This window comes from Pholis gunnellus, assembly GCF_910591455.1.
Source record: "Pholis gunnellus genome assembly, chromosome: 9".
In the NCBI taxonomy this organism is placed as follows: Eukaryota; Metazoa; Chordata; class Actinopteri; order Perciformes; family Pholidae; genus Pholis; species Pholis gunnellus.
In genome coordinates, this window is record NC_136535.1 from 10,049,451 (window position 1) to 10,063,785 (window position 14,335).

Sequence of the window (14,335 nt, forward strand, 5' to 3'; positions counted from 1 at the left end):
GTGTGTGTGTGTATATATATATATATATATATATTTCCAGAAGAAATCAGTCTTATTCTAATTATCCGTAGCGGGAATACTGCTGTGTGATAAATACAAGGACGATGCAGCCATTTCCACTGTCAGCTCCTTGTCTTTCTCTAGTAAGCTGGGGAAGGGTTTGCTGTAGCACACAGGGCAAGTGAGACAAGTAACAAGACAAAGGCATGGTCTTTTACTTTTGACGGTGTGCATTTGTGGTGTATATGGGGGAAATCAATGTAAGTAGGGTTAGGGAAAGATGGTATGGTGAGAGAGAATGATAGCAGTGGGGGAATATGGCAGCCAGAAACAGAGGTAGAAAGACAGGGAGAGATGTATTACCCTATAAAAGTGCATGTGTCTGATGCACAGCCATCAATTTGAATGACTTGTCTCCCCCGAGGGCCTGTTTTGGCATTCAGGAACCACAGCGAGGGCTCTTAGCTTGCCAGGGCTGCAGTTCATTTGGACTCCCCCCTCTGTGGAACAGCTCCTCTCATTAGAACTTGTGGCTGAGGGAGAGACTGACTGCCGCACGCCCATTACCTGCCCTTGGCCTCGGGGCTTGACTCGCTCTCGGTCCCTCAGAGCCAACACGTCGTCTCGCTGGAGCTGAGGCAAAAAGCCCCACCACACAGCCAGGCTGCTAACTGCTGTGCTCCGCAGCTTCTCAGTGTGCATCTGTAGTCTGCTACATACAGCACTGCCGGGCACTGACATCACGTCCACTTCATCACGTGTGTGGTGCTTGTGACCATTGCAAGGTGTGAATTCTCAGGGTAAAATAAAGAAATACTTCTGATATTTTTGTTTGGGGTCTTAGTAGTTATACCTTCTTTTTTTTTGTTACGTTTGAATTTAGTTCAATACAATTTCAATGGAAATAAGCAGTTAATGATGTATCAATGAAGTAATATATAGACAAAGGCATTTGACTCAATCTGTAATTCTCATTTAACTCCATCTGTGTTATCCATGGTAACGAGCCTCGGACGTGATTGTACAGTAAAGTGATCCTAATGGCCTCCCAGCAGTCAGCCATGACAGGTTAAAGGCTTAATGGCTGCTTTTTATGGTTCTCACCCCCTCAGGAGGGACACAACACCTGTTAAATGGAGCTGGCCTCTCCCATACGCAGGCATCCCACAAGTGGGTTCGGGGGCATCATGGTGGGGCTAGGGCCGAGGTTTGACGTCTCATCAAATAAGATTTAGACTGTCTGGACATCACCACAAGGGGTTGATGGGAAAACACAGCAGAATGTGCAAGATATTAATGAATAAGGAAATGCATACATGTGGGTGTCAGCGTGCACTGCTGCACATGTGTGCAAAGAGCAAATGCATGCATTAGTGTCTCCACAGTGTGCTTTTGCATGAATAACTCAGGGAATGTGACAAAGACGCAGCAGGAGAAACGGAGAGATAAAGGGCTGTGTTTGCCTGAAGGAATTCCAACTTTGTGAGAGACGAAATGTATCCGTACAGTATTTCCCCCTATCTCAGTGTTTCATTAGCTTCAGTGGCTTATGGCAAGCTTATCTCACACAAACACACATTATTGTGCAGAGTCTAACATTTAAACACATGTTTTGATTCTTTTTGTCTTCACATTGACTCGCTTGACGTTTTTTATTGTTTATTTCAGAAACCATTTACATAATGCGGAAATAAACCATGCCTAATAAGTAATTGGTGATGTTGTTTGTACAAAAAGCTCTGTTATTAATGCAGTTCCACCGCCTATGTGTAATCTAGTGTTTCATCCTGTGTTTCTGTGTAGCCGGCCAGGCCTGCTGAATGCCAGTGACCCAGGTTACCCCTGGTTAGCGGACTCTTGGCCAGCCACCAGCCTGCCTGTCAACAGCAGCTCCGGGGGACCCAATGACCTGAGTAACTTTGGTCGAGGAGGTGAGTGCCTTTGTGGTGTCCCAGATGTTGTGAGAAAGAGGCCATGAGAGATGAAAGATGTTGGCCTCCTCCTGTTGTTCATCATGTACATACATGCATTCAAGATATGCATATTGCATGTGCGTTTGCATATATATTTATACATCACATCAGAGGACAGCTAGAGCATTAACAGTGGGGCCTCCGCTGTCACCAGGCTGAGTGATGGCAAATAGTCCAGCCTGGTGTCATAGCCCATATCTTAGAGCGAGAGAATGTGAGGGGAGAGACGGGCAGAGGAGCAGGGGGTGGGTGGGTGTTTGAAAGGATGGTCTTGAGCAGCCAGTCGTGAAGGACATGCGCAGCTTGACTGGCGCAGATGCGGACACTTCCGCCATGGCTCTACATCATCTCCCCTTCACTGGGCATGCAAACCATGCGCCATGGAGAGAGTCTGCTAGCTCTTCCCCTAGCTCTCTCTCTCTCTCTCTCTCTCTCTCTCTCTCTCCCTCCCTCCCATGCTCAGTCATCGCACATACACGCACATGCTGAGCAGCAGCATTATCCCTCATGTATAAGAACAGAGAAGGGAGTGGAGTGAGATATCCACATATGTGGAGGGGGAAACGGGACACCGGACTGGGATGAGTTTTTTGTTTTGTTTTGTTTTGTTTTTTTATGAGAAAAACCTGTTAAGTGGTGTTTATTAAGATGTAAGCTGGCCGGAAAGCACATAGTCCCAGACTGCATTCCCACCACACTCCAAGACCACATGCACTTTAATCCCAGGTCACTCCCTGATGCACAGGGATAGTCATTTTCTCTTTAACAGCCACAAAAACAAACAGAAAAGTGTGTATTTAAATACCCCAGGGTTCCAGCTGAGCATAACATTTGTTTTAGAGGACAGCTATCCTATAAACTCCATCCCTTCTTCTTTTCCAGATCTCCCCACTGGGCAAGGGGATAAAACTGGCACCATGCTCTCAGATGGAGCCATCTACAGCAGTATAGACTTCACCACCAAAGCCAACTACAACAGCCCTGGCCAAACATCCCAGGCCACTCCCTATGCCACCACCCAGATTCTCCACTCCAGCAGCATCCACGAGCTGGCTGTGGACTTGCCGGAGGCTCAGTGGAAGGCTTCACTCCAGGCCAAGCAGGAGATGGCAAATCTGGGTTACTCCTTGCCTGACAAGAACTCCTGCAACAACAGTAAGCTTCTCTAAGAGATAGTTTGCTCATAGAGATTCGTGGGGATGCTGTTACCCTCGTGTGTGAGGTTCAGCAAGTGTAAATAGAATATGTACGATGGCGTTCCCTAGAGATTATTCTTATCCTGTGACAGTGAATTTAGCCAGATCACAAGCCGCACAATTACAGTTGGAACAAGACGGCCGTTTGGAGTTTAGACTTTTCCACCAAAAGTCTCTGAAGCCTCCCTAAAGCCACTGTGGCTTGAGGGAGGTTGTCTTGAAAAGAGTAATTTTCCCCCAGCAGACATCCTCTTGGTCACTCTCCAAGGTTGAATAAACATCTCGTGAAGAAGTAGTGTAGTTAAGTCATCCATCCATTTTCTTTTTCATGATAGTACCACTCCTCCTTCAGTTTCAGAGTAATTGCCAATCCATTTTAGCTTGACTAATGTTTAAGAAAATAATCCAAATGAATTACCGTGGATTTGATGCAGGATTTTTTGAAGCCGTGTGGAGTTCCATGCTATAGATGTAATTAGCATTCCTCTGCTGTATTCTAATGCATATTTATGATCTCTTTCTCCAACAGTCTAAAACAGATTCATTATAGTTTTTCCTTTAAATGCAATGAATCTTTAAAAACTACATTTGTAATTCTCCCTGTCATTATTTTAAGTGATAAGAGTTTAACTCTCTGAAGGGCTGCAAATATTTAATTAAAATCTTCACCAGTCACTCGTTAATCTAATTGAAAATTGATTTCGAGATTGGCGCTATGTTTTTCAAATCAACAACAAATAAATTGTGTCCGACAAATATCTGTTGCATACAAATCAGAAGGTGAATGAAAGGTTGAATATGTGCACCTTGTTGAATGTATGACTCCCGAATATGTCCTGCTTGCTTAATGCTCTAACTGCATGCATGCATGTGCTTGTGCTAACTGCCAATCACCTGATGCCACTGTGATTTTTGCCCTTTAACCCCCACTGTAGCCCTCCTTTTCATTCCCGACTACCGATTGGCCGAAGGATTGTCTAATAGAATACCGCACAACCAATCACAAGATTTCAGCACCACCAGCTCTCACAACAGCTCAGAGCGAAGCGGCAGTCTCTCAGGTTGGTTTACGCAGCAGAGAATTTCATAAAGCAGACTGGGACGCTCTCTGGGGCTCTGCCGCTTGACTTAATGATTGACCGATGTCTTAATCGCTTTATCGATCTGTTATCTGCATGTACTAACCTGACAACCAAGAAAAAAAATGTACACAGTCCCTCTTCATCACCAGAGATGCTTTGCGCACTTAGCTCCCACTGCTTACAGGTCATTACATTAGAAATCTTAATGCTGGATGGATACATTCTTTTTAAAGTGTTTTTTTCTATTTATGTAAGGGGTTCTGAATACGATAGCTTCAACGGTTTGTAACCACGTTGTGCTATTGAATAGGAGTCAACAGCTTATTGAAGCATAAAGGAACTATCTATATCGGTGCAAGTGCTAATGCTGTGTTTTTGTCATCAGTGCCGGTCGTTGTAAAGGCTTTGTCTCACTGTGTGAGTGAGCAGACGGGAGTAGGGGCAGAGGGAGTCTTTCAGACAGAGTGGACTATATGTACACACACACACACACACACACACACCATTAGAGATGCTTGGCTGGTTAAAGTGGCAAAAATACCTCCCTTTTTCCCTCTTCCCCTAATGGCGGCTGACTACACTAAAACCCATGTTCAGAGAATTACAATGTCATTTATAGGACACCAAGGCAGCCCTCTGCCTGCCTCCCCTACACTCTCCTCTTTTATCTAGTTACAAGCCACTGCCTCAACTGGTCTGAAATTCAATGCTCGAGCACACAGTAGGGCTGGAGAGAAGGATGTGAAGTGGCCGTGCCTTACAGGCAGATTATTTTGCCATAGACACGCAGGTCACTGAGGGCTTTGACTGGGCTTGGCACATGTTCTAGTATAATTTCATGAGATGAAGAGAAACATAATCAACAAGAAAGATCCCTATAATATGTCAGACAGACTTAGAAAGAATGGCACAACATTGTGGGAAATACACTTATTCACTTTCTTGCTGAGAAGTAGCGCTAGCCAGTAACCTCTTAGCTTAGCCTAGCAACAGCTAGCCTGGCTCTGTCCATCGGTATCAATCTTCTCATCTACATCTGGGCAAGGAAGTGAGTAAGCATATTCCCCTAAATGTTGGAACTATTTCTGTAATTAGTTTATGAGTTAAGTGAATGGAAAGAATATAAGCGCGCACCGTGTGGGGATATCGTGAGGGAGACGGATGGATATCATTTGATGTATAGGATCAAATGTTTTGTTATTAGAACTCATCTGGGTCAATACCCTTCCACCTATACCCTTACACAGTAGTCCATATCAAAATATACAATAAGAGGAATGTGTCCGGTATAACCTTTTGTTAGCTAGTATCTATTTCAGGGAGTTTGGTGAACAGCTTTGCACATTTAATTGAAACATGTGTGTATATATATATATATATATATATATATATATATATATATAAGACTGAAGAGATAATAAGTGAGCATCTGTATTAATGATGCTATAAAATGGAATGAATTAACATAAGATGTGATATTCATTAGACCCGTTGCTATGTTGAACATTAGATAAGCACTAAAATTTGAAAGGGGAGAAAAGTTGGAAGTTACAGTGCCTTGTTCTCCCTCTGAGGAGATGGAAGGAATAATGAATGTCAGGTCTGAAGGAGGAGAGCAGGATGAAAAGGAACAGAAATAGAGCAGCTTTCATGGCAGCATGGATCTCCACTGGGGACATGAAGCTGCTCATTAAAACCCCTCTTAGTGGAGGGGAAAGAGGGAGCTGGTGTTTTCTGTGTTTTCTGTAGCAGTTTGAGACCCTGAAGACTCCACACTTCCCTCACACTCCGACTGTCTATGAAGCCACAACATCCCTGATTATGTGAAGTCCATTGTTGTGTGTGTGTGTGTGTCCTGTTGTGCTCCTGCACGCTCCATATATGTTGCATCTCACCTCATTGAGTAAAATGTCGTTATTTCTTTCTAAATGTGATGATACATGACTTTTTGTTATTTTTGATGTCCTTTTTTTAAAATGATTCTCCCACTCATAAGTTATATCTGGCTGCATAGTCTTTCTCGCGTCTTTTCTCTGTGGCTTTCCCCCTTAGCTCTGACGCACCCAATGAAAACAGAGCAAGCTCAAGGCTATGCAGCCCTACAGTTATAGGCTGGGAGCGCCCAAACCTTGGGTATAAATACCCAACGCTGAATCTATATTTAGTATGAGTTCCCCTTTGAAGACAGGCCCAGTTTTGCCAGAGGAGATGGGTTCACTGTGTAATTCCTGTATAGCTCCTAGCCACAGCCTCTCTCTCTGTATTTTTCATATTTGGGGTGAGCTGTTGCAATGCCAGTGCCAGACCATATTTCCCTGGAAGAGGCTCATTTACAATATTGATGGCTGGTCTTGTGTGGAGAGACTTGGGATGATAGAACAATCATGTCAGCTCACCATTTATTGGTAAAAGTCAAGCGTCGCCCAGAGGTACGATTAGGAAATGCAATTACTTTCAGACTATACTTACACTGTGGTGCTGCCTGCCTTGGGCTTACAGTTGTTTCTTTTATTACTTCTATTCTTTATTAATCTTATTCTGACACCCCTGCCATCTCTTCATGCCCTAGCATTGTTACCATGCTCATGCTTTTGAAGTGCTTTTGTTCTTCTTCCTGGTTAAAGACTGATAATAGTATCAGAATCAGAATTTTATAAATATATTGTGCAGAGTTTCTTATACGTATCTCTGCCATCCGGCTTCCATGAAAATCAATAGAAATGTACATTAGTGTTGATGACAGAGACCTCCTTTTTACTCTGCACAAGTCATGCATTAGAGTGCATGATGTTACATTGCACAAGTTGCAGTATTGGTATTTTTTTGTGGCACTGGGAAAAAGTGATTACAGGCCTTTAGCAGCAGGCTAACCGACAGTTGTCAGATACAAAAACGTTTCCAAAGATGGCTCTCACTGATCTGTGTGGCTGGTGCCGTCAATTTGAGGTATTTCCTGGATTGAGATGTTAAGTGTTTACTAGTAGGGAGGCACTGCCGCAAATTGATTTATAGATGCTAATACTGTACAGTCTTGTTTTCGTCAATATTTTTCATCAACAAATGATTAACAAAAGACAGCTCTGAAATGCAGTTGAAGTTATTGGAAATAACTTTTTTTATAAGGTTCATTTTCCTTCAGCATGTCTTAGTGATCAGGAATATGTGCATACAGTATATACCTCAACTTAAAAACAGATTTAGAATTGAAGTCAAATGTGTTTTAAAGAAAAATAGGTTTCTTCCACTGTGACTAAATTGTAAAAAAAAACAGTATTGACCTGGCTGGCAGATTTATAAAGATGGATGGGACAGAGGAGAATCTGGTGTTGGAGGGATATGAGTGGAAATGGATGGGGTTAGCGGCTCTCCGGTGTAATAAAAGAAATGAAAGTAGTAATAGACTCTCACTGAATTCCATTAGGGACACACTGACACTACACAAGCCATTCATTATGATGATGCTGTGAAGAGAGATATTTCATTGTGAAACCCAAAGCCTGGTGTGAAAGGGGACACTGAGGGATGGGTGGAGCACAAAGGTCTGCCTCAACCTCGTTTACTGCCGTTCTCTCCTGTTTCTATGGAGATTTGAGGCTTTTCAGTCAATTAATCAATGGATGCAAGCTTTTCATCCTGCAACCTTGAGCTTTTCTATGTAAGTACTGACAGGCAGGAGCCCATTGAAATCTTGTGTTTGAAATTGTGTACGATTTTCTAAGGTTATGTTGGAACCGAGTCCTAATTGATCTGTAATCTAAGTAGCATGGTTGGACTAAATTGAGTTTCGGCTGGATACGCATTTGTCACACGGCAAGAGCAGCTACTGTAATTTGCAATGCTATCCAACTTGTATATTAGTTTTTAATTGATTTTCTTTTACAATCTAATTTTCAATGACTGTGTCTCCAAATGCAATCTCTCCTTGTGTAGGTGGAAAGGGAGGGAAGAAGAAGAAGACCAAGGCTAGCTCCAAACCCACTAAAGCCAACGGATCCAACTGGGCCAACGTTCCCCTCCCCCCTCCCCCTGTTCACCCTCTCCCAGGCACTGAGATGGACCATTATCCCAATGAGCATCATGACGGAGGAGGGTATGTCTACTAGGGCTTTAAACAAATATCAATACATTATTCGAATGTGAACAGTGTTCAGTGCAGGATGAAACATGTCGGATGTTTCACAGTTTTTTTTTATTTTTACCTCATGATCAGATATTGAAGCCTGGCACATTGCGCAACTCGAGAGTAGACAGGAAAGTGACGAGGGGAAGTTAAAGGCCACCAACCAAAAAGTGAATGCAAGGTGGCCAAGAGAGCTTTTCAGATTTGTGTCAATATATTTCTGCATTTAATTTTTTTCAAGACAATTTAACTCTCATCTTATGTACACAACCTTCAATTGGAAAACCATGCAATACGACCCAAAGCAATTCTAATGTGTATATTCCTATTGTTGATACCTTCGATTCTAGTTCAGTTAGCTCACCCTATTTCCACCCAAGCCCCTCCAACATCCCATAAAAAACAAAAACAGAATTGTTTTATTCTTAATTTGTGAAATCAACAGACACAGATAGTAGCTTTGCCGTACACCCACAGTGTCTACTCCCTGTACATCACAGATGCCATCTCTGTTGTATATGCACTTGAGCCTGCGTATTGTTGTCATTGTATGTTTCATCCTCTGACTACCTCAGTGGCTGCCAATCTAGTGTCTCGCTTGCTGGAACAAAACAGATAGTGTTTGCCAACGCAAGCAACACCACACATTGCTGCGTGCAATAACAGGGTTCAGCTCTGTTTTCTCTGCAGCTAATTACTGTACTACTGTACATCTGGAGATAAGTGAAGGATCAATGTCTCCGCAGGCAGCCAGATACACACACGTACTCACTTACACAGGCTTTCACACAAAAACTCATATACAGATGGTTGCACATCAAACTATTTGCTGATCCTGTCTGCAATCTATGGGAAGACTTCATCATTGGGGGGAAAAAAAAGAGAAATGTTCGAGCAGTCTCCTGCTGCTTCTAGCGTGTAGACACACAGATGGTTTCAGATTAATCTATTTGCTGAATTCCATAGTGGGGGGAAAAATGATAATTGCATTGTTTCATAAGTGAAACAGACGGACAGATTGGGGGATTTATACCAGCACATTGTTATCCCTCTTCGAGTCTAAACTAGATGTAAAAAGCTGCTGAGTTCTTATAGATGTTTAAAGCAACGCTAATCATTTCTTTAGTTTATCGATACACTAATTACATTACTCTTTTTTTTTTTTAAATCAGCTGACATATTTTAACATGTAATTTCGTCTAATGAATCCAACAGAAGCTTCGACATACTCTACTGTGGGTACAACGTAACAGAGGCTTATTTAAGGGATGCTGTGTGTGTCACTCTTTGTTCCAGTAGGTGCTATGTCCTCTTACTCCCATTTCCAGAGTGGGAGAGTCATCCGCTTTAATAGGCTATCTGGCAAATGAAGAGTCCTGTGCACTGTAAATCTGAGGCTGCTCTTAATGGCTGCAGATTAAAACAGTTATGTCCTATGGAGTGTGCACTGACACATTTCTTTAATGAACATTTTCTTTATGGCTAGTATTATTTCAGCATGTATAAGCACAGCTATGAGGAAGTGAAGCATAACTACCTCCATAATTCCACTACCTTCATAATTCCACTCAGGACTGTCGTATAAAACATCATCTTCAAAAGTTGGACAAGGTCACAAAGCTTTATGTTTAGTATAGAAGAATTTCTCTTAAGATATTTTTATATTTGTGATGTCTGCTTTTCCCTCCTTTTTCAGTAACCTTAACACCTTAACACTTTTGGAGAAAATGACAATATCCCAAACCTTAATGTCGTTCTGTTTCTGTCCATGTGTATTTTCCAATTTATTTTCTCATCAAGCATAGCATTTAAATAAATGAATGTTTTTGTGTGATGCATTACCATTTTTTGGTTGTGGTGACTTATATTCTTCAACACAGATGTTCACAGTAGAGCTGAAACAATTGGTTGATAAACAGAAAATGATTCTGCAAATAATTTGATATTATTATACGCAATTTTGCAACTGTGAGAACGTTTGTTCAATAAACATCTCCTCTTCTTGCATCAGGTATGAGAGTGATGGTTGGGGCCCGCCCATGCCCGTGCAGACTTATCTTCACCAGGGCATGGAGGATGAGCTGGAGGAGGAAGAGGAGAGGGTTCCCACCCCGCCCATCCGAGGGGTTGCCTCCTCCCCAGCTGCCGTGTCTTTTGGACAGCAGTCCACAGCCACCCTTACCCCTTCTCCTCGGGACGAGATGCAGCCCATGCTCCAGGCCCATTTGGATGAGCTGACCAGAGCATACCAAATGGACATGGCAAAACAGACATGGTAAACATTGCAGTATTAACTATCTATCCATCCATCCATCCATCTAAAAAGATATATTGTCATCGATGATAATATATCCATTGTTGTCATTTTGAAATGCTTACTGTACATTCTGTTCTGCATGTATTGCTGCCAGGATTTATTTCGGTCCTGCAGTGTTCCTCATGTCAACTATATGTGCAGTGGAGATAAACCCATTAATCATTTCATTTTAATAGGCCCATGCTACCACTTAGGCGACTACTATATTTTGCTCACTCTAAGAGACACAATTTCTTCCCCACGGTTGTTTACTCCCCCCCCCCCCCCCCCCCCCCCCCCCCTCCCCCCTACACATGCAGCACATTCCATTGTTCTTGTGCTCATGTAAGTCAGATGAAGGCCATGCCTCATTCTGTCGGGAACGCAGAGAGACTGGCATTCATTCATAATAGTGAAGTGGGGGTAGGGGTGACAGCGAAGCCTTGTCAGGAAGGAGATGTCATGTTACCCAGTAATGACTATGTTGGTTAGAGAGCATCTCTGACAACACCAGAAGGCCAGTAATTACAACCAATTCCCACTGCAAACCGCGTCAAAGACATTGCACTGCTCAAACAAATGCGCCTGTCAGCAGAGCGGGTTGCCACTGAGGTGACAGCCATGTGTCGACGGGCCTGGAGAGCATGGCTTTGTACCATCCACAGCAGCAATTAGCGGGTCATTGTGTTAGCATGCAAGCTGCGCTGTAGAATTAGTGGAATCGTCCAAATGTATTCATCGCTTCACATATGAAAGAGTTCTCTAAAATTAGCTCTGCCCTTCCACATCCTTATTTTTCCGCCTTCCTGGGGCATAGAAACTACTGAATATTCCCTTTATTCTCTTTACATTCATCATTCCTCCACATTCCTTGATAGGTACTGTTTGTAAATTCCAGTAGAGTAATCTGTCACTTTCTCTTCCCAGGCACATGCAGGTAGGCTCTCTTCCTCCCCAGGCTCCAGCTCCTCCAGTGGGCTACGTGTCGAGCACAATGGTTTCTGACCTGGAGACTGACCTGCCTGATGAGGATGAGGAGGAGGAGGAAGAGGAGGAGGATGAAGGCTACGTAGCCAGGCATCCCCGCGGCATTGAGCACACACCAGGGTCTAGCATGGACAACCTGGACAGCTCTTTAACAGGTGAGGTTGATTCTGAATTGTGGCTTTTTGGGGCGCTTCTTTGCTGATGTACATGTTTGTCAACCATATTGTAATGTAATGTATTGTAATACAGTATTTTTGTGCTATATTTATGTATACAGTTAAATAATATTATTATTCTTTGTTCAAAGCAAAATGACTACGATCTAATTACTTTGAATGGGAAAACATTGAATTGCCATCGTTGCTCCATCTGGTCTCACAATGAATGGACTGTTGTTCCTGACATGTTCTTCATCAGTCTGCTATGCGTTCATCTTTATGTGAACATGCCTACTGAGTGTCCCTCAATCAAGTTTTTTTCAGCACTTTTGGCAGACTCTGGGGAATTATAATTATCATTTCCCAAAAAAAAAGAGATAAGGAAGTCCATGAATTTTAAACAGGATAGTGAGAGGGAAATCAAGAGGAGGGAGAGGCAATGCGAGCGAGGGAGAGTGGCTGTGATTTAACGCGCACACAGCGCCGGAGCCAGCGCCACCCATATCTTCTCCAGGCGATTTGAAATACATTTCACGTGCGGCCTATTCCATCGCAGACTAGAGACACCATTTCCTTTTTTTTTTTACAACTCACTGAAAACTTTTACAGCCGCCTGTCAGGGGGACATATGAAGGGCGTGACATTGCAGCTGCAGAGCTGGGTAGTGGACTGCTGCTGTCTTACTGACCAGGCAACGTTATCCATCTGTAAAACTGGGGGGGATATTTCTGAAAAATCGGTGGCCTTTGGCTATCACGCACTACAAGGACAAGTTGGGATAGCAAACGCCGGTGTAGTGGAACTTTGTGTGTATCGGGCCTCCAAATGAAGACCAGGAATACTAAAAACGTGATCCATATTGGGAAATTCATGGGTAGAAATAAACGGTGCGCAAGCAGTAAATATACTGTATCTCAAGGTAGAGGAGCTGAGCCAGTTGAGAGAGAAAGCATGAAAATAAGAGGGTTGACAGCGCTGCTTGTTGGTCTGCCCTGTCAGTGGCAGCCCTAAAGAGTAGTTTTCCACGGGGTGATGGAACAGTGGTTTTGGTTACGCTGACACATGCTACTTGCTGATGTATTTAGAGGAATATAAAGCAGCAACTGGGCCCTAATCTCCAGCATCTCTCCTCCACTGTATTCCTCTGAAGACAGCACTATTTCTTCTTATCTCTCTGCAAGTCTGCCTCGCACCCGATCGTTTTACAACACAGACACGGTTCCAGCTCCGGGGTTAGCAGGAGGATAGGGGAAACTGCTGAGATTTATTGTGGCCACCATTTTGAGGATATACAAATAGGCGAGGGTGGGAGTGAGATTCCTGTCGAGCCCTGATTGATAGATTTGTCATTGTTTTAATAACATGGAAATAGGTCTGTTTTCGTAATGTTAATCCCAAAGGCCAGTAAATCACACATTTTCACAGATGCCCCAGAAAAATAGCCAGCCTTCTCCTCTGGGGCCATTTTTCTGCAGCAGATTGTCTGCACAGGCAGACAATCAATGTCTTTTTTCTTTTTAAGTTAAATGTAAATCCTGATGTTGTGGTGGGTATTGCAGATCTATGTCTTGCTTGAGCCTCAGAGATGTAGTCAACACATAGGTATCACCTGGCTTTGTGTCTAGATGTTATAGGTTGTGTAACGCTGAGATGTGGTAGCAGTGAGGCTGTTACGCCTACTGTTCTGGCCGATTACCCTCCCATAAAGCCTTGCCAGGTTTGTGAGGAGCAGGGTCACATCTCCTTACGGCAGGTAGACGCCTGCTCGTCGGGGGGAACGGTTTTCCTGCTTAACGACATGCAGATTAGGGTTCCCGTCAGTGTAAATCAGTTTTAGTGGCAGGAGGGACCTGGACCGGGTTTTACTGCCCCCCAAACCTCCCCCCCCCCCTCCCATTTACTGGCCTTTTCTCTAGCAGTGCTTGGAGCATGAGAGGTGGTTTTTAGAGTGCATGGCTTGGCCCATTGCTCTGGTTCAAGACATGATAAAATGACGGATCCGTGGTGCAAACCGTTGTCTCGAGCTACGGAAAAAGAATCTAGGGCAAAACCAAAACTTGATTGAATTTTTTATCAAATTATGTGACAATGATCATAGTTTGATTGGACTGCTATGTCTGAGAATAGGAGTGCTCCAGAGGTGCGGCAGTAGAAAATGTCAGTTAGTGCAACTGAAAAGTCATTCTGTGATGTGATTTGCTGAGGCAGTGTTCCTTCACTGAGCCGGAGGAGTTGGAAGCTTCAGTGAATTGGTTGGCACTGCCTATACTTCAATATCTGCTCTATTCTTTGTGGGAGGATTGAACCCAGGGGAATTGCTGTCTTTTTTTTTTTTTTCATAGTAAAAAAGACTCTTAGAAAAGAATTTCAAAGAAAATAGATAGGCAAGAGGGCTCGAAGTAGTTACTGCCTTGGATTTCAGTTAGCGCTGTAAAAATGGGTTGTGTAAGGGGTTCTCCACCTTATGCAAGCTTACATTTTATAGAAGTTACCATTAATCTGTGAACATTTCACTGCAATAGG

The 14,335-nt window shown here is 43.2% G+C and overlaps 1 protein-coding gene across 1 annotated transcript in view; it reads left to right on the forward strand.

The window, feature by feature from the left end:
• Positions 1-14,335, forward strand: part of robo2 (roundabout, axon guidance receptor, homolog 2) — a gene marked incomplete at its 5' end in the record, with an annotated part of 149,480 nt that overhangs the window by 130,290 nt on the left and 4,855 nt on the right. Inside the window, 6 exons of the mRNA XM_079166603.1 lie at positions 1,804-1,931; positions 2,856-3,128; positions 4,105-4,230; positions 8,182-8,341; positions 10,383-10,646; positions 11,595-11,809. Coding sequence (XP_079022729.1) covers positions 1,804-1,931; positions 2,856-3,128; positions 4,105-4,230; positions 8,182-8,341; positions 10,383-10,646; positions 11,595-11,809 — 1,166 coding nt within the window. The remainder of the gene's footprint in view (positions 1-1,803; positions 1,932-2,855; positions 3,129-4,104; positions 4,231-8,181; positions 8,342-10,382; positions 10,647-11,594; positions 11,810-14,335) is intronic.